Raw genomic sequence first — 27,636 nt, forward strand, 5'->3', positions numbered from 1 at the left:
TTTCCAAACAGACTTCTCAGATGTTTCTGTGTAACAAACCATCTCGTGCGTCATATTAAATTCATTGTTTCATTAAAAAAATTGGTTGATGATGGAAGTAATTGTTATATATTGAACTGTACAAAAGTTTTTCCACTAACAATACAAGAAATATAAAACAGTAAATGAAGAAGAGTTTCCCTCTTATGACTCTACATTTTCCAGTCTCCTATTTGCTTTATTATATAATTAAAGTGGAAACCTCACTTGATAATCTAGGCAAAACTATAACCACCTATGGACCACCCATTACACACTCATACAGTGCTACTGAAGAGATGCATCTGCATTGTATTGATGCCCATGTAATGGTTGAGCCTCTTATTATTCAAAATTCCCATGGTAACCAGAGGACATTTTGCAGTTTCATATAACATCCTAAAGTACAGACTGCTTTTGTTTTAATAGTCCACAGTAAGTAATAAGTATAGTATAGTATAAGTGACATTAGTTGTAGTTCCCACAGTTACACATTTTGAATTTTATATCATAATTTCAATAATATTGGGACAGAAAAATGAAATTAAAATCTATCTGGAATGTTAACATGCTTTTGTATTATTGCGATTGAATGTACTTTCTGTAAATGCATCTGCATGGGTTTTAGTTGTTCTTTCTTACCTCTTCAGGTGATCCAAAAGGAAAAGGAATGTGACCAGATTGGGTTCTGGCAGTGACAGTAGTAAATTCAACATACAGCTCTCTTTGGCAACACTATCAGACAGGGCTGCACAAAGGACAAGAAGCAAAGGACAAGATAAGCTCATTACTTATAAACTCATTACATTTATATTTCCTGCAAATGAAGCAACCCTTGATACTGTTGTGAAAAACTACAGCTCTAATACTTAGTTTGCTTGATTGGTTGACTGATAATAAGCTACGTGATGGGTCGACTTACTGATGCCGCCTGCAAAATTGGGGTAGAGCTCATCAGTGAAGAGCGGCTCTGGCAGCTCTCTGAAGTACAGCTTCAAGGTCCCAGCGATGGCATTGACGTCCATCTCGCTCATCATCACTGACACGTCTTTATGATCTGCAGGAGAGAGCGAGATGAGAACAAGATGAAGACAGTAGGCTTGCAATGACAAAAAAGAAGCATCATGGAACAAGCAGGCAGTCGCCATGCATCTCATTTTTCAGTATCTCATCAGAAGTAAAGTAACCCCACTCCACATAAGATATATTCACAATTAGTACACACACACGCACACAAAATGCATAGAGGAGTTAGTCTGATTACTCATTTCACAACAAGGAAAATGCCTCAAACACAGAGTTGCGATAATGATCACCTGATCAACAGACAGAAAGATTAGAAAAAGGATTTCCTTCAGGTGATGGTCAATAAATCCTCTCAGCTTTCTTTCCTAGAAACGCATGGCAGTAACAGCATTATAATTTGCTGATAGATGGAGTTTTGAAATGTGGAAAATGCAAAGTAAACATATATTTGTGAATACAAATACCCTCTTTTTTGTAATAACACATTTTCTGTTTACCTACAATACATGTAGCTTCTGTAAAGGGTTTATTGTGTCTAAAAATCTGTCTCCAAAATATAATGTTTAGTTTTAAGAATTTCTTTCACGATTTTCCTAATGTCTACTACATATAATAAATAACATTTGGAGTTACCCCATAGAGAATGAACTTGGAGAAATAGTTAAGAAGAGATGTGGATGATTTTAACTGGAATATAGTGACATTTACATAACTAGATGTAACAGTGAATTAAAAATTGTTTGATTTAAAAGCTGAATTACATATAAAGTATGAGTAAATGTGAATCTTGTGAAACTAGTAACATACAGTACACAAATTCATCTGTTTACTGCTATTTCTTGTAAAAAGCATTTTGTAATTTGTCCATTTTAACCCTCTTGCATGTCTTTTTGTGCACAGCAGATACGCAGATGAAAGCTGCACTCACTGGTGTCAAAGGCGGTCTTCAGGGCCTGGATGTCAGTGGCCACTCCTGATACTCGGTAGATGCCCACTTCCTCCATACCTCTCCTTTCAATCTCCTCTAGGCACTGCCGGACAATGTAGGGCACCTTGGAGCGCTCTCGCCTGGGAGGAAAGAAACATAAACATTATTCATGTTATGTAATTAGTTAAAACGTGCTTGCAAAAACACTGAATAAATGATGAGGTATGAAATGTTTTCTTTATTGTGATAAAGGGAGAATACGAACAAGACTAATAGCTGTGTTTTGCGTTGTTTTGATCACTGAGGGGCTAGTAACACCTCAGGCTCTTTGCTAGTGTTTCTATTGGAATGTTTTATCCACAACACTAATTGATTGTTATCTTTAATCCTCATTAATGTCATTTATCACCAAAAAAGTGTTCACTTTGTCAAGAAAGTGTGAAGTGTCTGCAGATTTGTTTTCATAGAATAATGAAATAAATGGAAACCGCTGGCAGTAAATATTGTGTAATGTAAAATATACATGATTTTTAATTAATGGGCTAAAACATACTAAATTCTGAATTAGGTGTTTTCAGAGAGCCTGCTACAGTCTGGGCCAAATATTTGGCTCCATAATAAAAGCTGAAGTCCTGACTTTCATAGTTTCCATCAAAACTTTTACATACTTTTTAACAAATCTACAAAAAAAGGCTTGTGTAAATCTCAGTGACCTTGTTACATTCAATACTGCCCCCATATGAGGATAGTCATGCTACTGGAACAGTGCTGGTGAAAAATTTTTAATGTGAGAGCTCTAAAATTGCTTTAATTCTACAAATAAGAACAACACAAATAGGTTGTAGTCAAACAGAAATGGTGCGTTGATGCATTTTTTTCCTAAGCAGCAACAACCACAGTACTTTGAATCAACCATAAATGAAGCAGGGCACTGTTTATTACGTGCAGACAGCCAGTATAGAAATGCCATGCAGAACATACATTCGTGTATGAGTCATTTTTAGCCAAATGAGTATTAAAATAAGCTGTAACTATGTCAGCCTTCATTTACAAATGGGAAAAATGACATCTGCCCTAAAATACGCTAAACAACGTTAAACATCAACTTTATAATTAAATTAATTCAAAGAAATAAACAAAACATATAGGCCTGCATTTCCACTGTGCTGGTTAACAGCCTCCCCAGTAAAACATTTTAAAAAAAGGCCAATGGTTGAACCTAATTGCTGCCCCCTGGTCTAGAATAAGACTGAGACACTTCAGGTGGAGGACAAGCATCCATCCAACTGGACATGTCAGCTAACTTTGGCTTTTACATTCATTTAGGACATTAGAGAAGAGGGGGTTTGGCATTTTAACAGTACAGATAATTACTGTAATCAAGCAGCTTCTGTGTCTATAAATGTTGACTCACTTGGTCACCGTGGAGATCTTGACTCCAAAAACACCCATGGGTTTCCGCGAGGGCATCCTCTTCAGGCTGAACTCTCGGCTGGTGAACTTCATGGACAGTTTGACCTCGATCTGACACGGGAAAAAAGGGCTTAAAGTTAAAACAGGTTTACAGAGCGAGAAGCCGACCTACAAGCCTGCAATCTGCCATAGCTTTCTGTGATCTTGAGGAAATCCTGCCATGTTAAAACCAGATGTACACTGCACTGCTGGAGACACTGTTGATCCCTCACCGCTACGTGCTACTATGATATAAGGTTGTATCATTGCTGACAGTGACACCAAATAATGTGAGTTCTTTCAGATTTGACACCTGTTTAACAGAGAGACTGTGTATCAAATGAATAGTACAAAGTAGAAAGTCAATGATTGATTGACTCACCCCGTTCATGGGAATAACTGTTCTCTGCCAGTCTTTGCCTTGAAGAGTCTGAGGGTCGAGCTGAGTGGAAGGAACAGAAAAACATTACATTTTAATGCACAGAAATTTCATTTGAACTATTCAGATATTCCTGTACATCCAAAACCATGATGCACATACAAAAAAAGGTGTCCAGATTCAGCATTAGTAAGCTGTTTTTGAAATGTAACTTGTAGTTTCATACTGTCTAAGATCATGCTGGGATCAGTGTGTTAATTGGCCACATCCATCATTTTACTTTAAGTTTGTTTACTTGTATACTTTTTAGTAGCAGGATATCTAGAAAGCAGTGGAACAAGTAATTAGATTTTAGTGCAGATCCAGATCCAAGTAGATAAAAGAATCAAAGAAAAACAACAAAGAGTGTTTTATATGATTTCTTATGAAACATTCTCACTATTTTCTCATGCAGCGCTGCAGCTACATGAATTTTTAATGTTTATTTGCTTTGTTGAGATTAAGCCGTCTCTATATACTCTTGTCCTACTTATGTACTGTTCAGCTATGTCAACATCACAGTGCATTAAGGTATAATTGCATCAACAGTACAAATCTTCCCTCTATCACAGTGGAATGTTGTCAAAGGTGGTTTTATTATATTTTTAGAAACCTGATGGAACAAATACAATTTGTTTAAAGAGACTAAATTCTCACCCAAACACACACACACACACACACACACACACACATACACACACACACTCAGATCTGACAGAGCCAGGCCATCTGGGGCAATAAAAGCTGGGTACACACACACACATGCACACAGACACACACACCTAACATGAGGAAACAAACACACACACACACAATATACTGTATAGTATGTTGTATGTTTACCTAGGCTAAGCCCCATCTGGTTGCGTGCGAAGCTGAATCGTGTTTCTCATAACTGAATCTTTCACTGCTGAGAGCGCTCTTTGGTTTGAGCCATTTATCTAGAAAGAATTACAATCCACTAAAAAAAAACAGCAAAGCCATAAGGGCTCCTCTTGCTTTCCGATAAAAATGTTTTAAAAGCTAATGTTTTTTTTTTGCCAACAAATACAGTTTTATCTTCTCCAGCCTTTAGCGGGGAAAGGTTTAGTGAAGCCGTTTCACAACATGCAATTTTCCAATAAATCACACATCTGTAAAACTAAACCCTCTTTAAAGCTGAAATGAAGCCAAAAGTATGAGCAGGGACAGTTTAAAACACTGTAAAAAAAAGAAGAGAGAAGACAATATACACTATACATATATACTTTTCAAGATTGCAAATAGCTGATTAGACCAGCAATATTTACAGTTAAAAATAATTTACTACCTGAAAGCATCCAATATGATTTAAGAGGGATGTGCAGGATTAAGAAACAAAAGATAAGAATTGATGTGTTTCAGTGAAAAGGGTGAATTTATGGAGTTGACAGACTGAAAACATGCAGCTTTGTTCAAAGAGACCAAATAAATTTCATATTGTAAGAAGTGCAGGTGTTCAGTCTACACCTTTTCAGTCAGTAAAAACAATCTTTTTGTGTTGAGCTGCTGTATTGTATCTTCTTTTTTACTGTACTGTTTTGTTTGGAGTCATTGCCTTTTGTGTAGACATGGATTAGAGCCACAGATGCACCAGTCAACAATAAGCACATGCGACAGATGTTGACAGAGAATAAAGACGAGTAAACATTTTAAATATATGACTATGCTATATTTACATGTGTTAGAGACACATTTAGGCACGTAAATTGTAAATTACCAAAAACTGGGCGGTGTGTTTGGCCACCAGCCGTTCTGGCAAGTAACTGGTTATTTTTTTCTGTTCTAAACATCTAATTGGCTGTAAAACAGTAAAACTGAGCAGTAATCTGAGGCTTGTGCTGAAGGCAGGAGTGGCAGTTTCTTGCCGTGGATTTATGACAACCCTGCTGAGCAACTTTCTCACGGCTCCGGGCGGTTTGTTTTGAATGACATCATCAGTCAAGAAGCGATCATGTCTAAGGATTACCGAAGGAACCACTAGGTGGAGCATGTGACCGTAATTCACAGTTTGGCTAGACTACAAGCAACACAGAGACTTGTCCTGTTGTTCCAGCGTAGATTGTTTCTAAGTTTGGTGAAGAAAGGCAAGAAAATAAGCAATTACACATCTCTCAGATATCCAGACGTCAGTGTCCAGCTGTGTCACACACACACACACACACACACACACAAACTTGACCTGTTTGTGGGCGGAGGAGTGAGATCAGTTTAGCGGCAGTGAATCAAAAACATGTTTCAGTCAAAATCTTTGTCTCCCTGCTGTATTTTTCTCTCTGTCGATCTCCTGAGTGACACTTGGAATTATCCTGCAGGCTGCCGTCGTCGTGGCAACCTAATCACCTGCTCCCTAGATTTGCTATCAACCTGGAATCAGTCGGTCTCATGGTCGGGCTGCTCAGGACAGTGTCTGCGTTGTTGGCTTTTTTTTCCAGGAGTGTTGCTCAGGATTTTGGTATTTTTATAGACGGAGCACTTAAAATGTAAATTCCACCTGTTCAGGACACTGTTACTCAATAACCATTATAGACCCCAGACTGTGATAAATGTTTTAAACAGCTAAACCTGGCAGCACTATGATTGGTCCAAAGCTTTTTGTCATTCTGTCAGAAATGCTGCTCATTCTCTCGCTTAAATCCTAACCGAGCATTTTTTGATTATTTAAAATTACATGCTAACCCAACCAACCTCTACCCATCCATTAAATATTAAGGTAATTCATCTAATCAGCCAATTGCAACGTTGTGCTCCGTTCAAGTCATTCATTGAGCAACAATATGGATTTCATGCTTTGTGGCAGTGGCGGTGACATAACCGCCTATCAGTAATGAGTCATGGTGTGTCTGCTGAAAGGGGGGTGATGTCATGTCATACCGGGATCTGTCCTTTCCCCATGATGCGGTCTGTGCTCTCGCCATCCTCTTTGTTCTGCTTGGTCTTGTTGTAGCACTTCTCGTAGCAGAGCAGCCTCAGGGTCTGAGAGCCCTCCAGCTCAATCTCAAACTCCTGAGGAGAACAAAAAAAAAAAAAGAAAGGGTGTAAAAACACGTAAGCTTGCATTGATTGGAAAACAGTGACAGGAATAAAGGCAGAAGAAGAATGAGAAAGATAATGAGAAACAGAGAGATTATACATCCAGAAAAAACCAGAAAGCCTCTGCTATGTTTGTTTAATGCATGCATCCTACCACATAATGCAGAGCTGACCAACATTCCCTGTAATTATGTAAGAGAGCACTCTGCATATGGTCTGCACATCATTCTGAGGCCCACATTGTGTTGGTTCACTTAACATTTGGACAGATGTGAGTCATCACCAGCAGCTCCTCATTAACTGATATTATTTCCACTTTGCTGAGCAAAATCCTCAGAGACTCTGGGTCTATGATAGAAAAATTGTACTGCAGATGAACCGATTTACTGATTGTGTCTCAAAGCTCTTCTTCCACTGTAATGATAACCTCCGACATCCAGCTGTGTCATTAACGCATACATGTTTGTGTATGCAGGCAATATGCATATATGTGTTTGCTGTGCGTTTGCAGGGGCCGCAGATGCTCTGAGTGGATTTTTTTATACATCTTTTCATTACCCAGAAATGGACAGCTAACTGATTACAGAAGCAGATGTCAGATACGTGTGTTGTGATGTGTTCATGGACGTACTGATATGGTCTATTAATAAAACAGTTTTACAAACCAAAATATGCAGGTACCAGTTCCATCTTTTTTATTTAGAAAGCCTACGAGTCACGAGTGATTAATACAAGATGTTTAAAATGTCAGCAGCAACTTATAACCAGACATTGGGGATATGTGGAGTTATATAATATAAGCATGTATCGGACCAGTCTCCTACCTCATTCCATTTGGGTTCAGTGGTATATCGATATACTCTCGTCTTGGCTTTATTTGAAAAGAAGCCAAAAGAGTCCACCTCCAATGTGCAGTAGAGATCTGACAGAGAAGAAAGGGTTGAAAAGAAAGTCATACGTCAGCTGAGGTGTTCTTTGTGAATAACATTAGCAACTGAACTGGCAAGATGGCTCAGAATCAGTTGTGTCAAACTTCCATACTATGAAATGTGGTGAATATACCAAACAAGTGGCTAAAGACAGATATTTGAAAATGTACATTTAAAAAAAGAACCAGTTATTCAAGTTTTGTTTTGTGGAAATTGAAACTTGAACCTAAAAATGAATGTAATTTATGAGGTAAACACAGAATTCCTGCATTTATTCCCGTTCCAACATAACAACTAGAACAACAAAACAGTAAAACTGTCTTTTCCACTGCTCCATTATCATGTGACAGTTGAGCTTTCTCAGTAGTATAAAACTTTCAGCTTGTTTTGTCTGATCGTCTGTATTTTCTGTTGCTTGCATAGAGGCTAAAGAAGTGACTCACTCAAGCTCTGTTTGAGGCCGGAGGCAGAGTGGACGATTACATTCAGGAACCCGTAGAGACCGGGGGATTCATCCTCTGGAAAAACAGTCAGCGGGCAGAGAAAAAAGAGAAAAGACAGCGAGGAGGGATTAGAAAAGCATGCAGATCTCTGTTTGTTTTGGAGCAGAATAAGACACAGAAGGGGAAGGGATAAAACAGTACTACCCAGTGTAAAACATTTGGCTTAAGCTTCTGTGTACTTTTTATCTTCATTTCACCCACAATTATTAATCATAAGTATCTTTTCAAGGGCGTTTTTTTTTTTTTTTTTTGACTTTTTAATGGTTTACAACAAAGCTGCCATCCAAGACATGAACTCAAGCAAGAAACCAAGGAAGCATGAAAGCGTAACGCCACTTCTGCAATACACACAGAGCCCCAAATGCTTTATAGTGTTACACTGCAGTTTCAGAAGAACACTACCGTTCACTTAAAACTTAAACAGCATCTGTATGAATGTTAAAAATCAATACTTTCCAATACATACATAAATATCTTACCTTCTTTATTGATACTAAGTGGAATGTGGTGGACAGTCTGCAGTTTAACACAGGAGCTGGTCAACATTTGCAGCTCCATAGAAGTCAAGGAGGAAGTTTTAAAACCTAATGGGAAGTTATGGGAACAGTTATTGTATATCAAAAGGAACATATGTCTTATTGAAACTGATATAACAATAATGAATGACAAACAACTTGGATTGTCATCACTATTTTGCAAAGTTATTGGTTTCTGTTTCTCCTTCACAAGGTTCCTGGAGCAGTACAGTTATAAATGTATCTAAAGTGTGATAATACCTAAGATGGTTTGGTTTTGACACTTACATTTCTTCTGCTGTTCCTTAATTATCTCCTTCCACTCTGCACGTTCATAGTCAGACGAAATCAGAAAACTGTAACTCTGAAACACAAACACAAAAAAAAGGTTGTTATTTCAGAAGCAGAATGAAAAAAAAATCTAACTCTGCAATGGTGTATTCTCGTTCCACCTGCTTTCACAGATGTAAAACATTGTATAGCGCTCGCTCCACAGTGATACAAGAAAGTCTAAGCATGAGACAGATCGAGGAGAAATAATCTGAGGGAAGATCAGCGAGGGGATAATGCGCTGGGAATGAAACAGAGGAGAACAAAAAAGCAGCAAAATGAGGAGAATCAGTTGGGAGAACAGATGAAATGTGGGGAAGAGGAGCGCAAAGGGAGCGGTGAGACAGGGAGGAGGAGGAGGAGGGCAGAAAAGATGATGAAAAATAAGATTGAAGAAAAAGAAGCAGAGCAAGTTGGAGAATGTCATCACCTTGCCATTCTTGTTGTAGACTCGGAGGGGCGTGCTCGGAGACGTTAGGAGGAGCAGAGACTCCTGCTCAGACAGTTTCTTCCTGAGACGGTCGATGACTTTTGAGCCCTTGTTGGCTCTCTGAAATCACAGAGGTGGAAATTTAAATACAATTATGTTTCTGTGGGAAACCTTGAAGCAAATCACTGCATTTTTATGCTTCATATTATGTAAAGGATCTTGTCACAGTTACAGGAAATCGATGATATCCACGCTACCTTCTCTCTCTGGATCTCACTGCGGAGGTGTGAGATCTTCACCTTCATGGCGTCCAGCTCTTCGTCGGGAACCTGGGGGATGGTAAGTGGCTCGGCCTCCTCGGGGCCCTGGAAGGTCAGCTCAGTCAAGGGGATGTACCACTTACTGTCGTACTGTTGGTTTTTACTAAAGAGGAAGAGGGATGTAAAGGACATATGAAAGGAGGAGGTGGATTGATAAAGGAGGATAAAAGATGAGGATGAGTTGGGGAAAAGTGAGACAACGGAAATAGGAGAAAATATAAAGTAAAGGAAGAAAAACAGCAACAAGAATTCTTTATCTGAGAGTCATCTGTTATTTGAGGGCAGAAAAAGGTTTATTGTGCTGATGGATGAAAAAACAGCATTAATATCTTAATTCACCAGTCATCGTTGGTTTCTTACCCTCCAATCTGTTTCTTCAGTTTGGCGCAAAGCAGCAGGTCACTGAAGAGAAAGACATGCCGCAGCTTCCTGGCTCCTTCCACCAACTCCACCATGAAACTGTCCCTCAACAGCTGCCGATTCTATGGAGAAAACAACAGAGGTGCGTCATTTTAGTAACATGAGGTTACTGCCAATAACCAAAGTGTATGCAATTAGTTCAGGAAGAAGAATAATCAGTTATGAGGTCATTCCTGTGAGTCATGGTAAAAAATCTGCAGGAAACAGATTTTACTTGCAGCTCCGTCATCACTCAAAATACACCTTGTAGCCAAACAAAGGTTTAATTTCCCAACATAATGATGTTCATTACATAATATACATGCAATTACCCAAAAGTGCGGATGCATCAGTTAAACTGTTTCCCCAGTAAATTAATTTGTCATATTCTGGGACTGGCACAATCATCAATTTCCAGGTCACAAAGGAATGAATGAATGAGGTATGGAGGAAATGAAGAATGATATTTGGAGCTCTGGGACTTGTCACTGATGTCAGACTACGTAATGAGGTATGTAATACTGTCGTATGCCAAAAGGGGGCAGTGATGTCATTTTCCAAATAAGAGAAGACATTTACAAGTGTGGACTTAGAACAAATGCAGGGATCAGACAAATGTCAAGCCACAACTCTATAGTAAATGATCCACTTTCACATTCGTATAAGCTTGGTTTTACTTGTGACTTGACTGCAAAAAAAGGAGAGGATAAAAAGAAATTCTGTATTTGAAATCGGCAGGCAGACTGTCTGAAAAGGAAGGAAACTTGCGTATATTAGCTCATTTGTGCCTTCAAGTTCATTCTTTTGTTAATGTGTGTGCTTGATTTTGATCGTTCTGCAAGTTTAGAGCTGATTTCCTCTGCTTGCCATTGTTATTTTACTTGATTACAATGATTTATTTAGGGGTAATAATCTGATATTTTGTTTTAATGACATACATTTTAGGTGGATCAAATCTCAGAAATGCATTTAATCAAGTTTAACTTAAGTTAAAACATTAGGGAGTGAGTTATCAAAGCACTGCCAGCTGACAAAAGTTGGGATGTATGTTCTAGTAAGAAAAGGTGACAGGAATGACAACTAATGGGCTATGACATTACCAATATGCAGACATAATGGTCCATCTATTGCTGCTCTCCAAACCAAGCAAATCAGAAAGTAGGTTTGAGAAACTTAAATGCACATTTTACAATTTTACATTATAACCAAAGCCACCCTCCCTTCTCCAGACCTAGTCAATCCCTGCCAGTAAAGCCTTGAAGCATGACATCACACTTGCTCGGAACCAATCCCCATGTTCATCTCGGTCCCCCCCCCCCCCCCCCCCCCCCCCCCGCCCCTATTGCAAACACACAGTCACTGTCAAAACCAGACCATGCTCAAGGGGGGCTGATGCTACTGTTGGAGAGGTTGCTTACAAAACCTGACCGTACATCTGCTGGTAAAGAGGAGGATCATTCTGTGTCACTCTGCCTGCGTACGATGAAGAGGGTGATTTAGACAGAGAGAGAAGTAAGAGCAGGAAAGCGAGAGAAGGTGTCAGAGAAAGAAAGAGAAAGAGAGAGCCTGAGAGTATGTCAAAAGGAAGCAAATGCCTGAGAACTGAGAGAGAGAGAGAGAGAGAGAGAGAGAGAGACAGAGAGAGAGAGAGAGAGAGAGAGAGAGAGAGAGAGAGGCTCCCATTGGAAGAGATGTAATGCTACTGTTTCTTACTATAGTAACGAACCATGTGACACAAAATAAGGATCTAATAAAAGTTGAATTCCCAATGGTGGATGTAATTATTAGTTTCTAGCTAGATAATGAAGCCTGCAATGGTGACTACTAGAGATAGATCACTTCCAGATGGGGTTGTTTTTGTCTTTTTGGCATTTATGTCTAGTGGCAACCAAGATCTGTCAACTCATTCCTTCCTCTTCACCATCATTTCCTGATCCAGTTTATGCTGTAACACAAGACAAGGGATATATTTTTGAAACTTGCTCATTGTAACTTTTACATGTTCATCATTCAGTCTTTCATTTCAGGTACCTTGATGCCACAGGAATGACACATCTGTGAAGTCATCCCGCATGTAATATATAATCCCTTGAGGATGTTTTCTGAGTAGACTATAAAACAAAGCTCCATCTCGCCTCGCTTCTGTCTGTCTACGTGCTGTCATGTCAGTCTATATATAGGACATGTACAGTAGTCAGAATGAGACATGGGTCACACTGCTGCTCTTAGTTTTTTTAGCATGTTACTCAAATACATCATTAAAATGTCGAGAAGAATGAGGAACACTGGAGTCATACTGCCTATCAAAAGCCCCATCAGTCTGATATCTGATACATCACATATCTGTAATATGGTCATGGATTTGAGGTTTAAAGGGCATTTAATCCACTGCCAATTACATGCAGATTATACATATATATATATATATATATATATATGTACAGGGATTAAACTATCATAAGTAAACTATGAAAAATAGATATAGAACCAAATTCTCATGTTTGTGATGCCAATTATTACAAACAAACTGTTAATAAACCTTAAAATATGTCTTGATTTTTGCACTGTTGTTGCATATTACATTGTTATTGTACAGTTTTGTCATTTTATACTCTTCCTTATCAAGCACCTTAACTGTCCGCCTGCTAACACCGACTCGCTCAGATTAAAATGAAGGTTCGGCAGGAAAGTGATAAAGTAGATGACGCTCATGTTTGTTACACAGGAGCTGTTTGATTTCTCTCAAACTGGACTGAGGAAGTACACTGCCCATCACGCCTCACTGGTAATCCTCTCCTCCATTGATCTCATGATAAAGAGATAAGATAAAAGGAGGGATAACAGCTAGATCGGGGATTTACAGGCTTCTGACTGTGTGTGAGTGAATGGGAATCATGTGGAGGGATAAAACAACACTGGCCACTAAAACACTGGAACACAAAAGCATCTGTTTAACCTGCACAGTCGAATCTGTCATTAACAATCTCGAACAAAGGTTTTCGACTATCAAATCATCAGAATTAAGAGAATATGCATTCATTTTTTTTAATCAGAAACTCAACAGAAGAAAATCTTTGGGCTACCAAAATTCATTAAACATTCAATCCTGGTCCTGGGGCACCTCTGCCCTGCATGTTTTAGATGTTTCCCTGCTCCAACACTCCTGATTTAAATGAATGGCTCGTTATCAGGCTTCTGCAGAGCTTGATGACGAGCTGATCATTTGAATCAGGTGCGTTAGAAGAGGAAAACATCTAAAACATGCAGGGCAGAGGTGCCGCAGGACCAGGATTGAAAAACACTGATAACAGATTAAATAATGCTGTTCTCATGCGTTTTATTCATTTAACACTGAATGGGAGTTTTGCTCGCTGAATGCCTGTAGATGTTTTTTTTTTTCTTCTTGTTTAATTAAGGTTTATAGTTTAATCTTTGGATGCACACACATATTCCAGTTAAAGCTCGTTCCTAAAACAGTAATCTGATGAATTTAGAAATGTGCTTGTGCTGCTGCTTTGCTCTGCTACTGGGAGGGGGGAAAGACATCCTTAACAAAGCAGCTGTCTCAGCGCATCAGATGACATTTTCATAATATCGAACAGCCAGTAGGAGAAATGTGACTTTCTCTATTTCTCGTAATGGCTGACCGGAACATCGGCAGCACCGATGTAGAAAGAGAGTGAGGCGAGGAAGAGCACGCTGACAGCACAGAACGCAGATTAAATATTGACCATCTCGCGGAGGAGCCTCGCTGAGAGCGTGCACGCGAGCATACGCATGAATTTACAAAAGATCCGTGTTTATTTTTAGAAAGCGGTACATGCTTGAAGGGGCATCTCTGCGCTTACTGTGTATGTGTAAAACAATGTGCGTATATGGGGATGTGTTTGTACGTAATGATAGAGTGAAAGACAGACGTACAGACGGATGAAAATGGTGCAGATGAGTGTGTGCGTTTCTACTAGAAACACAGACAAAGACACAGACACAGACACACACACACACGTCATCATGTGCATATCTTTCCCAAAGGCAAACAAAGCAGAGCGAGGAGGTGAATTGAGATTTAGACAGCGCCTTTTAATTAAGCTGCTTCTGTTTGTCTCCCCCCCCCCTCCGCCCCCCTCATCTGGCCAGGCCAGGGCCTCTGGGGGCCGCTTGTGCTCTTCTTCTGCTGCATGCCTCCACTGAACAAACCACAGGTTACTCATGAGCGTGTGTGTGTGTGTGTGTAAAGGCAAGAGTGAGAGTTCAGTTCACAGTTCCTTTATGAATAAATTTCATGCTGCAGATCATAAATGAGCCTTTTTCCTCCTCTCCTATCACTTGTGCTATGTGATTGTTTTTGCCTCCTGAAATCAAATCAGCATCGTAACAATTAAATGAAAAGGGTGAATAATCAGAAAGCTCATCCCCTGATTACTTCAGGGAACTTAAAAGTCCCCCTCCACTTAAAAAATGTGTTTTTCTTCTTGTTACTTTAGTTGGATGTTTGAGCTTCACTGTGCAGAATGTGCAGAGTTTGACACTAGAGGGCTGTTTTCAAATTCATCTTCCTAAGGGGGGAAACTTTCTCTGCGCTCACCAAAAGTTTTGAATTTAAGGCATGTGCCTACGAATATGATTTGTGACATCACAACTACTTTGGAGCCTATCGTGGTCCAGTGTGATGTGGAAACTTGAAGCTTCTGGAATTTTTAATGAGGTAGAAGGAGGAGATGTGTTGAATTTTACTATATTAGACACAAATTATTATTCAAAGTAGAGGTTTTATTTCCATCTTAAAACATGTATTGAGTGGATCTTTAAACATTTTTGCCTGGTGTATTGTAATGTAAAATGTAACTGTAATCATGAGTTAACTCTGAGAATGCAATGCCATGCCAATCAAGTGTTTATGGACTCAATGTCTGATTGTTTGAACAGATACTATATAGCTCTATTTACAGCCTAACAATTCTTCAACACTTGTAAATTTACAAAAAGGAATTGCAAAATGAATGCTTATTAATCCTGGAAAATGTATAAATCTGAATCGCTTTCAGCCACTAAGCTGGCAACCTGAAAATGTGCTGACTTGGCAATTTAAACCTGGTAACAACAATTACTTGATAATTTCATGTGATTATAGGTATTAAAAAGTATTAAAACAGCTTTACAAAGTATTGTATTATTCTCAACTGAGACAATTGGATGCAAAACGTCAGTTTCTCCACTTCTCCAGGTCATGACAGTTTTTCAATGATTAAAGCGTGTTATATGTTGGGTGAAATGCAGACAGAAACCTCAGGCATATTATATATCCTATCTATGGGACAATATAATGAACCCCATTGATTTCCATGTGCTGCTTTCATGTATCCATCATTAATATTTGATGTCTGGTGTGGTGGTCTGGACAGACTGGGATCGAACTGGGGGGCCTGCGGGAATAGGAGGGGAGGTGGAGCAGGCAAGTATGTGTGTGTGTACGTTCAAAGGCAAACAACGGCAAGAGAAAGAAAGACAGTGAATGGAACAGAGAGTAGAACAGTGTGTGTGTGTGTGTGTGTGTGTGTGTGTGTGTGTGTGTGTGTGTGTGGACTGGGTGCGGTAATGACCCCCGTGTGAGCAGAGGGAGGAGCCGACACAGCCTTTTTGCTCGCTCGCTCCCACCCTCCATTTATGAATAATTAACTTGGAATCTGCCAGTCAGAGCGGACCACTGGCTCATTACAAGGCATTATGTGTGGCAGTGTCACGCAAGCTATCAATCAAGAGGCATCCATTCACGTGCATCAAGTCATCTCCGGGGATGAGAGAGACAGAGGAGGGGGGGGGGTAGGTTGTGAGTGTGTATGTGTGTGTGTGTTTACGTTAGGGCGAGATGGGAAACCACAAAAGAGACACTGAGCAAACGGAGAATCACCCTCAATGAGCCAACCCTGGCATGACCATATAAGGGCATGGGCTCTGCTTTAGGCTGCAGATTGGTGGTCCCTCTTACACTCATTCGACAGTGACTTCAAGGTCATTTGGAGGGCGGGGTCATGACATCATCATGCTCAACAAGGTACAACAGGGCTATAAAGAGTGAAACTGGTGAAAAAAATATTATTATCTACATTTTTACTATCTCCAGTCTGTGCAGAAGAGCAGGGAATAGATTGCTTTGATGCACATTTGGGGTTTAATTTAACTAAAATTAAATTTAAACCTGTGGGGTCATAATATTTGCTTATTGAAAACATACCCAAACTATTTCCTGTTGCTCTGTTAATAATGCAGAAGTACCAGTGTTGAGTTCAAAGGTGCAAATTTAGAAAATAGCCAAATAGGGCAAATTTATTAAAGGGATAGTGCCAACTTATGACATATGTCTGACATACTGATACCTTGGTATTTGATCCACTTCATAGTCATGCAGTCAGAGATTAATTTAGTACAAAAACTGTCATTTCTATCTGCTGCTTAACTCTTAGTAACTCCAAAGTTCTTTGTTTTTGTCCAGTAAATCAATATGCACTAGTATACCTATAGGTTAAATTGCCAGTAGGATATAAAACTAGACATACAGTGTGGCTCATTTCCATCATAGTCTGTTTGTAAATCTCTGAACACTTACCTCTCCCTTCTTGACGGTCATGGACTGGCGTCGGGGCGTGGTCTCCTCGTTGATGCTGGACAGAAAGTTCTGGGAGATCCTCAAGGCGTCCTGCAGGAGCGGGTGGTCCGGGTGGCTGGTGGGCGTGTGTTTGAGCAAGTCCTAGAGTACAGCAAGAGATGCAGAAACATTGACTTTCAAAAGCAAACATCTCCAGGTACATGCATGCACAAAGACATGCAAATACAAAAGCTACCTCACAGTACATATTGTCATTCAAACCTGCTCTGCTTTTCTTATTTAGCTCTTTCACAGTGTGCTCAAGGTTATTACTTTTGCATACGCGCAATAAACGAAGCCTTGAGTCCTAACAGTAAATGGAAAAATTAAATATAGAGTGAATTTTTGAGCCATGACCACCTCCACTTAACACAAAACTAACAGTGCAGTGGTACATAGAAGGCAGAGAAGTCAAAAACAAGGTTTATTAATAATAAAGCCAAGCCTCTCTGCACCTCGCTCTCTCTCTTCAAAGTCCTAAAACACATAAAACTTTGTACAAATATACACACACATTCCATGATTACAGTAAAAGTCACATATCTAATCTGCAATCTGTCACATACAGTATCTAATAATATTCACCATTACAAGTGGATTTCTTTTCACCATCTTTATAGAGGCTTAAGCTTCTCGGTACTGAAGATGGTGACAAAGCAAATTTGTAAAACATAGATTTATAGTCTCAAGATGAAACTGAAACAGAAATGAAACCCAGTTGAAGGTTGGGTTTTGTTTACTCATGTCATGCTTTCTAAGGATAATTTGCAAGCAATAGAGGCAATTACTAAAACACAACAGAACACAACTGTAATGTGAGATTATTAAAGAGGGTTGCTGCCTCAGCGCTCTCTCTTACTTACATGAAGCACCAATGTGCTGCGTGTCACTCTGTCCACCGGTTTATATAGGAGAGCTATAGATTAGAAAGAAGAGAAATCAGACAGAATTCCTATAATATTTTATCTGTATTTATACATTTGAATATTTTAATAGAATTGAGTAAAACCCAGCACAAAGCGACTGACCCTCTAGAGAGTTCTTGGCCGTCTGGTCCTTACAGTCCTTGGGGCTCCTCACCCTCAGGTTCTGTTTGGAGACAAAAGACAGGTGCAGACAGTGAAGTGGGGAAACCCCTTTTCAAAAAAAAAAGACCTTTAGGAACCAGTTCAGTACAGTTACAGTGATGTGAAGGCATGGTAAGGTTATTATCCTTACTCCAGCTCTGAGGTCACCCACTTTCAAATTAATTATGCCATCCTCAGCAGCTTTTTCCCCCCGCCATCTTGCTCAGATGGCTCGGAGTCATGCATCATTACTTAGGCCATTAACAACCCTCGATGATGAATTCCCCATCCTGCGTGTAGACACCAGCCTCAACACTAACTGGTAGCCTCATCAAAAACCGTCACATGCTTTGAAAAAACAGAGGAGGAAAATGTACATAAGAAGAGCTCCCACAACGGGTTGTAGTTATAGCGATGCTAAATTCTTTTTAAAGGCTGTGTCTAAACTCATTTTCATGGCTGCCAGAGGAAGTGAAAGAAATCCCAAAATGTATGAGGGAAGCTGTAAAACTGTTCCATGTTATATCAGCTGATTGAATCACAGTTGAGATTGCAGATTAGTAGTTTAAACCAGGGTCAATCTTGCTACATTAGCCTCAGAAATAGCTTTCCAAACTACATTTGAGTCATAAGGATGAGTGTTTCGAAATCTAGTTTCTCTAAGATAAAAGAAATTGTTCTGAGTGATCAAGGTTGTTGGTAATCTTTGTTTGGGGAAAAGATAAATGTACAAATTTATTAAGCTGTCAAGGCTCATCCACAGTATGAGCAGGTGATACTGAGCTTCCTGGTCAAGGATGAGACTGAGACCAGGCTGTGGGCTCCTTGAGCCAAAACTACTGGAAACACCAACCATTGGTCCATTTACCTGATAAACACATGTGAAACAGAAAAAAGTACACACTGGTGTACACATACCCACAAAATTGCCTCTGGTTGCATTTATATAGATATATATTTAGCAGAACATTCACATTTAAATGCAGGGAAATGATAAGAGCTGTGTGGGTGAAAATGGGAGAGCATTTTGCAAGTGAAGTACATCAGGGATAAAACTGTTGAGCAGCCGCAAAATAGACGCTCTCTATGCAACCACTCTCAGAAACTGTTCCTTTCCATAATCACACATAATTTAACACTGTGCAGCAAGTCAGTCATCTTCTTTGTCATTTTTGTGTGACAAGGTAACGCTGCCTTTTTCTCACAAACCGTCCAGCTGCATGTGGCAAAAGCACAACAGAAGGCCGACTGTTTTTTATGTTAACATTGTCCTAAAATCATACTCATCAGAGCAACTGCATTACGAGATACGCTGAATGAATGCTGGACAATGACAGTCAGTGAGGAGAGACTGTGTTCTGTTAAATTCATAATCTCAATCGATGATCAGATCAAAGATGAACCAATCAGTTAGAGGTTGGTGTCTCTCATCAGCGTTAATGTTGCCAAATTACATTTGGAGAAAGCAAATTTGTAGTTCAACAAACAATTTAGTACACGTTTGGTGAAAATTCACTCCTGTGATAAATGCTCAACTGAACATTAACTTTCTTTTATCTTAATTAGATACAGCACTGTTCCCTACATCAAAGGAGCGTCAATTGGATAATTTGCTGGTATGTAGGGGTTAAATGTCTGACTGACTGATTTTACACGCTGGTAAAACGACCCCATAACTCAGTGATCACAGCTTCAACCTCGGCCACAGCTCTGAGACAGAAACTAAACCAGTAACTTTTGCCTGCAAGTACCACAAAGCCTACTGTGCTATCTGTGAAATGCTTGGTTCATCTGCCTTCTCTTGTATTTCCTGACATTTAAACAGAGAGCAACATGTGATTTTCTCTAAACTAAGCAACACAAGAGAAGCTCATTGCTTAGTAGAATTTATTTAGTGATGACTTGACTGAGTCAGAAGAGGTTTTGTTGATAAATGCTCCCATTTTGTCCCATCAGTCTATGTCTAAAACAGGAATATTTTGCTAATAACTCTAATAATAACAGTAATAACACTTTTTCTATGAGGGATCTTGCTTCCATGTCAAAAAAGACAAAAAAATACAGAGTCAACCAAGATTTTGAAAATTTGAGACCTCTAAACGTCATCACCCTGTCTTTATTTTGGACAAATATTAAGCACAAAGATGTTTACTGGAACTTACTGAGGCTCCACTTAAAGGAAAAATATGAGGATCTAAAAGAAAATACAGGGGTGGGATTATCTTAACCTCTAATTGCTGAAATTGCTGCGCTTTTTAAACTTCTGACGCTGCTTTTGTTTATCCCTTTCCCCACATTTATAGCTTTCAATACAACCACATATTATAGTCCCTGCTTGGCATCGTCATCTGTTCTTTTCCCTCCTCTACTTACCTCAGAGATTTCAGCAAACTGTGTGTTAGCCTGGCAGCACTTCTCTGCCGTCTCCACGGCCAGCTCGTAGTTGTCCACAAACGCCCGGTAAACTCCTAACTGGCTGGCCTGATGGAGAGGAAGAAAAACAAACAGAGGATGGACGTGAGAGTCACATTTTAATGAACAGATTAGACATATTGAAATGTTTGTGAGTTCGGCCTTTGATACAGCCTCTAAATCCAAATAAAAATCTTAATACAGTGACTTTAAAGTTGTCTAACTCCAAGTAAGTTTCTATATGGGAGAAATAAATAGCTGGCAAACATCATTGCTCTACGCTCTCACAAAGAAACACTAAGGCAATGAAATCCACAAAACAGTCTTTCAGTCAGATGCTCAGACACACAAAGACATATCTGAACAAACTCAACAGTCCTCTTCACTACATCCTGTTCTTCACCACCACCTCATTCCTAAACCTCACAACTGCAGCGTAAGTGCTACTCTAAACACTAAATTGTTTTCTAAAAATAACCTAAAAGTGATAAGGAGAGCAGTCTTAACAAGTTTGTGGATTGTCAAGTCTAATCTTTTTGGCATGTAAACAGAACAAACTAATGACAGAAACATTAAAAAACACACACATATTGGATACACACAGTCAGACAGATGGAGACACAGCAGCGTAGTGCAGCCCGCTCTTAAAAATACATTTGTCTAAGCAGTGATTGTGTAAAAATGATGGAGAGCACAAGGGAGCCACTTCATTCCCTTATGTTTTGTTAAAATCTGAACCATCACAATCACAAATGGACTAATCTTTACATAGATATATATTACATAGACAAGCCCACCTTGACCTTCTCAGTTGAACTTTGCAAAAGCCAAACTGCAGAAGTGAAATGTAAAATCCCTGAAATTCCATGTCTGAGACACTGTGCATGACTTGCAGACTGCTGAAAGCAAAACAACCAACAAAGCAAAGACACAGATCACCGTCACAACAGCATGTAACCACGGCGCTCCTCGCAGCCGGGCCGTTGCCATAGAAACCAGCCAGCCCCGCACTGTGCCAGCGTGAGTAATTAATGATTGGTGTAACGGAGGCTATGAAAGCACATTTAGGAAGCTGGATGGCTGAAGAAAACGCCACCAAACGCTGCCTGCCAGCGCTGCGATCCATCTCGACAGCCGACAAAAGAACAATCAATTCTACGGAACAAAAGCAAAAGGAGGAGAGAGACAGTGCAGAAGGGCTTTGTGTGTCATGTCAAGAGCCTCAAACACACACACATGCACACACACACTTCTGAAGATATGCCTGTAACTCTTACCTTGGGCTGAGCTCTTTTGTCTGTTCCAGAGCCTTTAAGGATCATTCCAGTTTATTTGATAACTGTGATCAACATTTTTATCGGTAATGGTAACACTGTACTCACCAAAGTAACTGCTGAGATCAAAGTCTGATGTGAGCAGTCAGGCATAAGATCTGACCAAAAGTGAGTGCACTCCAATGTCTGTAATAATTCCCCAATGCACAGGAAAACTGTGTGTACAACTACGGCAAGTGTGATGGTTCAAAGTTGAATAATTTTACAGTTTGCCTTCATTTTCTATTCCACATAACTTTTGCCTAACCCGAGGGTTCGTCTAAAACATGTATGATCATCATGCTCGAGTTTCTTGCCCCATTGGACTTTGTTTTGGCAATGTCTCCACTTTCTCTGCAGATTACTTGGTGATGATGAAATTATGCTAAAACTGCGCCGAATCACCCTTTAAAACTTCCAGACATCCAGTTTAACGTCTTTTGTTTACCTGTAGGTTCTTTTGAAGCTTTTATGACTGTTGATTTTTAATTTATCACCTCGTGTGAGCCACTTTGTGACTTGGACTGCTACTACCACACATCTGTAGACCATTAAACTAATTGTTGTCTCAAACAGAGCTCATTCATCCCTTTACATCCTATATTTAGCCATGACTCTGACCTTCCTGACATGACCTGATCTTTGCCATCACAGGGGAGGGGCGGGAGGGGCGGGGGGTCACAAGTTTTTTAAACATTGTTTGCACTTATCATGTTATCACCACTAGCTACATGGTGTGTAGGTTCCTTTGTCCAAAAAATAGCTACAGCTTTAAGACCACGTGCCACGAGCCATCATGAAAAAAACACAACAAAAACACGGGACTGAACCTCCTTTTCCTGACAAATGATTGTCCTCATTTATGTTTTTAAGTTCTCCCTGATGGATTTCAGGCAGCAAAGTAGTTCTAAGATGGCTCAACAGTATCATGTTTTGCATATACATCTGCACACCAGGAAGAAGAGGTAAGGTGGAGGAAGGCGAGGAGGAGTAAAGCAATTTTCACAATCCTGCAATCCTATGTCCTGCCCTGGGCCACACAATCTGCACCACAACGGAGGCCATTCAGAGCGTGACAGTTTCACTGCGGCGAGAACAGAGAGCCCGTATGTCTGCCAGCCACATCCACAGAGCCACACACAACGGCGTGAAGGCTTACTGAGTGTATGGCTGCAGCTACAGTATCACAGCAGAAAATGGCTTTGGGTGATGAAAGAAACTGCTTGGGCGTTTGGATTTCTCAGTTTGGGATTTGTCCTGCGTGAGAGTATGTGTGTAATCCACAGCGGAAAACAACATTAAGGAAACAGCCTCATGACAGACTACGGCCATTATACAAGAAGGCTGGATTTAGCTACTTGGTTTATAAGGTAGTTCCAACAGACTGAATTATGTTCTTACGGAGGGAGGAAGCATCACTTGATGATATAATTACATGACTTGACAGAGTTAGAAAAGTTGAAGGAAACATATGTACATTTCCAGGTCTGTATTTATGTTCTGGTGCTCTACTAGAATATCTTGTTTACAGTTCAAAAAATTGCTTATTTATCTTACACTGGCTCTTTATGCAGCCCCTTAGTTCAGCCTCTGTCTGAAACAGGCAGTTTTAGCTCCTGTCTCTTTAAGGCCCCCCTCCTGATGAGCTTGTTCTGTTCTGATTGGTAAGCTCCTGGAAGCAACGTCTCTGCAGACAGGCTTAGGAGGCTACATAAACAAACTGTAGTCATAGGATTTCACTTCTTTTTCCCATTCTTTACTCGAAATGGAAACTTCTCAAATATGCCTGTACATGTTCAAGCCCGAATCTGATCCAAAATATGTGAGTGGACAACATGAACAACCTGTGGAACCTTAGCAACAAAAGCTACCAACGGACTTCCAGGGAGCATTTTTACAAATGTTTACCTCAAGTTTTGGACCTTTGACCATGTTTAAAATAGACATCATCTGCGAACACACACCACAAAACAACACTATAAAAATAACAGAAAAACTCAAAACGTATATGTCCCCGTTAAGATCCTTCATTTTTGGTAAAACAAAACAATTTTTAAAATGAAAATGCAGAGACCCAAAGAAATAGTGAAAGGCTGCAACTAACTTGATTAACTGATACATTGTTTGGTATATATAATAATGGAAAATGTCCATCACAAATTCCCAGTACCTAAGGCGACGTCTTCAAATTGCTTGATATGATAGTCAAACAAAGACATTCAGTTTACTCTTACATACGGCAAAGAAAAGCAGAAAATCCTCACATTTGAGAGAGCTTTGTTCTGCATTTTTACTTGAAAAATTAGTTAAATGATTAATTGATTATCAAAATAGCTGCAGATTAAATTTCTGTCGATGGACAAACTGATGAATCAGCTAATGGTTTCGGCTCTAACTGTGGTTTAATCAAACATGGCAGCTAGAAATCCACTACACCCATCAGCTATAGGGACTTGTGTTGATGATAACATGTCTTAAACCTTAAACCAGGTGCTGTAGATCCAAAATGTCACATGATTTGGTGTCTGCATGGTGTATTTCTCACCTAAACTTTAACCAGAAACTTATTAATTTGAATTTGAAATTTGATAAACATGATGCAGAACCCATGCACCGCCTAGTGAATGTCGGTGTTTCAGCAATGAAGAGAATTTGTCAGTCAGTCAAAGAAAATGTAGCAAATAGTCTGTTCAGATAATAAAAGCATCCATATCTTCCCCATGCAAAGGAGGGTGGACACGCAGATGTCGCCTATCCTCTGACATATGTTCGCCTCAGACGAACGTCAACAGAGCGAAGAATAATTTGTAGGTTGGCTGTGTGAGGCCAAATGAAGGATCAAGAGAGCTATTCTTCTTCTACTGCATAAATTCACAGAATCAGAAAAAAAACATTCAAAGCCAGTTTATCAGTTTACCCAGCAAAAACTTTTCTGCTCCGCCTGATTGTCTGTCTTCATGGTGTAAAACCTTCACTTTGCTGCAGTGTATGAAGTGTGTGTTGAGGCGGAGCAGGAGCACGAGTGTGATTTAGCCCTATTTTCAGCCTTCAAACACTTCTGTCTGACACTCATGCTCATAACCTGCCACTGACGCTTTGCCTCTTCCTCTTTACTCTCCCGTCTCTCGCCTTCCTTGTTCTGATGTTTTATGATTCCTAAGCCCGTCTGCTCCCCACACAGATTTCAGAGTAATGGTGAGACAGCTCTATCAGAGTTGCCTAAATCTACTTGCCATCCCTACTCGGCTCTCATCCTCTCTCCTTCTATCTCAACCCTCCCTCCCCCCTCTTTCCTCGCCCGCACCACCTCCTCCACTCTCATCTAATCTCTTCCTCCCTCCCTCTCCACCTCCTAACGGAACGGCTGTCATGTAGCATTTTTCCTTTTTTTTTTTTTTTTTTGTAGGCTCAGCATCTTCTCCTCTTGACTTTTATTAACTACTGTCTGGGGGGAGGGAATGGGCCAGAAACTGTGTGTGTGTGTGTGTGTGTGTGTGTACCTACTGGAGAGGAAGAGTGACAAAGACAACCAGACTGCAGATTGTGGAGGTTGATAGAAAAAGTGTAAATACAGAGTGTGAGAGAGTAAACCCTTTGTCAGGCTGACGTAATGGTTCAGATCAGACAAAGAAATTAGGTGAAGGTACGGTCACATGGTAGCAACAGTCTAGGTGAATATTCTCTTCATCTCCCAGTTGAAGCCCATATGGCTGAAAAATTCAAGAATGTATTTCCTGTTTTGGCATGAACTCTTGTATGGCTCTGATAGACTTGTAGGTCAAAGTTCACCTCTGTTGAGGGATTTTGCTGGCAATTTCTATATTTTTCTTATTGTCAACAAATCTCATGTGCAGAGCCAAACCAGCAATAAACTGATCCTACTTACAAGTATTGTTTGCGTAACCAAAGGCTGATATATCATATTCCTCTATTAAAAACACATCAGCCGTTTCTAAACAAACTACAGTAACCTTTGCCTTTTGGGGCGAATGAACATGTCACACAGTGCACAGTGATGTGGCTCATTGACGTGTTGTTAATAGTTTTTGGACAACAACGGAGGTCTATAACACAGATATCAGGCTTTGGTTACACAGAAAATACTTGTAAGTAGGATAAGTTCATTGTTGGTTTGGCTCTGCACATGAGATTTGTTGACAATAAGAAAAATATAGAAAATCACAGCCTTATCCTTCAAATTTTGCCCTACAAATTTGCAAGGTCAGCCAATGGAGAAGTCATTATTCTAGTGGTGTGTTATCACCTTGTTTTGCACATTATTACACAACTAAACTATAAACTGCGGCATTGTTCTCATACACTGCTCATAGTCTGCAATCACTCAATATCTATTTATCACCCACAACATACTTGGGTGACCATACCTTAAGAAAAAACCAATAATGACCTTCTAAACAAACTATTTGATAAAAACATGGATTTTGGTGTGTATGTGTGCGTGAGAGAGAGAGAGAGAGAGAGGGGGGAAAAGACAGGCCAACAGAGAGAGAGGCTCCTATTTATGGCAGCTTCTTTTGAGACACAAAGCACACAGAGCAGTGATGGCCTCAGCTGCCTGAGGCAGAAAGGCGGCATTGTGAAACACGCCTGCACCTCCCTCTGTGTGCGCGCGCATGTGTGTGTGTGTGTGTGTGTGTATGTGTAAATGCGTGTGTGCATTCGAGCATGAGTGAGTCTGAGGGGGAGAAAGAGAGAACAGGGAGAGAGGCGGTGGGAGAGGAGAAGCATTTCGAAGAGAATTAACAACTGATTCATTGTGGGTTAATTGACCCATTGTGAAAATGATTAAGTAGACCCAGTGTACATTTGGCCCTGACATCCTTGGCAGAAACAGATAGAGAGCAAGCGGCTGTTGAGGAGGAAATAGGAAGAAAAGCATGATTCAGATTCAATTTATCTAAATTTAAAATGATAAAGAAGGGCATCGATGCAAAAATCAAATCTACATTTTTTTTATTGGTTTATTGAGTTACGTTGAAGGATTCTGCTTCTGAAAGCCTTCCAATTCGAGACACATTACTGTGAATAATGTTGCTCTGGCACAGTAGGGTTGCATTGGGTCGCTGCGTTCACAGACACACACACACACACACACACACACTAAAATCTCAAAACGCCCCCCAAACCCCTTGACTCATCTCTTTCTTTTTCCTCACCAGTTTCTGGAAGAGATCCCCAACTCTCTGGTGGTGGCTCCACTGCTGGACGCGGGGCAAAAGTCCATCATAGAACTCCTTGTGGACCTCATAGAGCTCAGGCACTTTGAAGAAGATGGTTTCTATCTGGGCCAAAGTGAGCACAGGCTGCGACGTTGTAGCTGCAGCCTTCAAAGGCTTCATGGGCTGAGAGGGACGAACAGTGGAGACAACAGGTGTGAAACGTGCTTTGCACTGCGTCTCTGTGTGAACTGTGAGCCAAAATAGTTTAGCATACTGTCGGTTTATATCTTTCACTGAGAACAGCCACCTGCTTCTGCTGGAAATTAGGCCAATGAGAGCTGTAGGACTGAACCAAAACTGTAAAGTTACAGGCTGTGACACCAAGACAACGAGTTGAAAGACGCTAATATGCTCCGTAGAGCTGAAGGAACTGCAGTTGAGTAATGAGGGTTTCTCATTATGAGCGACACCTTTCATATTACACATCATTTATTCCACTGATAGTATAAAAATTCGGATTAGGGCAGCTTTACATTAAAGAAGCTTTAAACACAATAAATTCTTGGGAAATTTAATGTGCAATTATCCTGTCATTTCCACTTTAAGCCGTGGTAGTCACTGTTAAGAAAATGTTACATAGTCTTGCTTTAAATCATTGCTCACACTGGCCTGATACAACCTGGGATATTACAGGGATAACTA

The 27,636-nt window shown here is 40.0% G+C and overlaps 1 protein-coding gene across 1 annotated transcript in view; it reads right to left on the reverse strand.

Annotated features, from left to right (window-relative positions):
* bcr (BCR activator of RhoGEF and GTPase) overlaps positions 1 to 27,636 on the reverse strand; it is a 91,231-nt gene that overhangs the window by 5,260 nt on the left and 58,335 nt on the right. Inside the window, exons 5-22 of the mRNA XM_044334133.1 lie at positions 26,932 to 27,117; positions 20,403 to 20,510; positions 17,991 to 18,051; positions 17,826 to 17,878; positions 16,924 to 17,064; positions 10,281 to 10,402; positions 9,858 to 10,023; positions 9,601 to 9,720; positions 9,129 to 9,204; positions 8,805 to 8,909; positions 8,266 to 8,340; positions 7,718 to 7,815; positions 6,735 to 6,866; positions 3,807 to 3,866; positions 3,387 to 3,496; positions 1,973 to 2,112; positions 941 to 1,075; positions 661 to 766 (exon numbers count right to left, since the gene is read on the reverse strand). Of these exons, the coding sequence (XP_044190068.1) occupies positions 661 to 766; positions 941 to 1,075; positions 1,973 to 2,112; positions 3,387 to 3,496; positions 3,807 to 3,866; positions 6,735 to 6,866; positions 7,718 to 7,815; positions 8,266 to 8,340; positions 8,805 to 8,909; positions 9,129 to 9,204; positions 9,601 to 9,720; positions 9,858 to 10,023; positions 10,281 to 10,402; positions 16,924 to 17,064; positions 17,826 to 17,878; positions 17,991 to 18,051; positions 20,403 to 20,510; positions 26,932 to 27,117 (1,994 nt within the window). The remainder of the gene's footprint in view (positions 1 to 660; positions 767 to 940; positions 1,076 to 1,972; positions 2,113 to 3,386; positions 3,497 to 3,806; positions 3,867 to 6,734; positions 6,867 to 7,717; positions 7,816 to 8,265; positions 8,341 to 8,804; positions 8,910 to 9,128; positions 9,205 to 9,600; positions 9,721 to 9,857; positions 10,024 to 10,280; positions 10,403 to 16,923; positions 17,065 to 17,825; positions 17,879 to 17,990; positions 18,052 to 20,402; positions 20,511 to 26,931; positions 27,118 to 27,636) is intronic.

The sequence above is a fragment of the Thunnus albacares genome, chromosome 18, assembly GCF_914725855.1.
Source record: "Thunnus albacares chromosome 18, fThuAlb1.1, whole genome shotgun sequence".
Lineage (NCBI taxonomy): Eukaryota > Metazoa > Chordata > Actinopteri > Scombriformes > Scombridae > Thunnus > Thunnus albacares.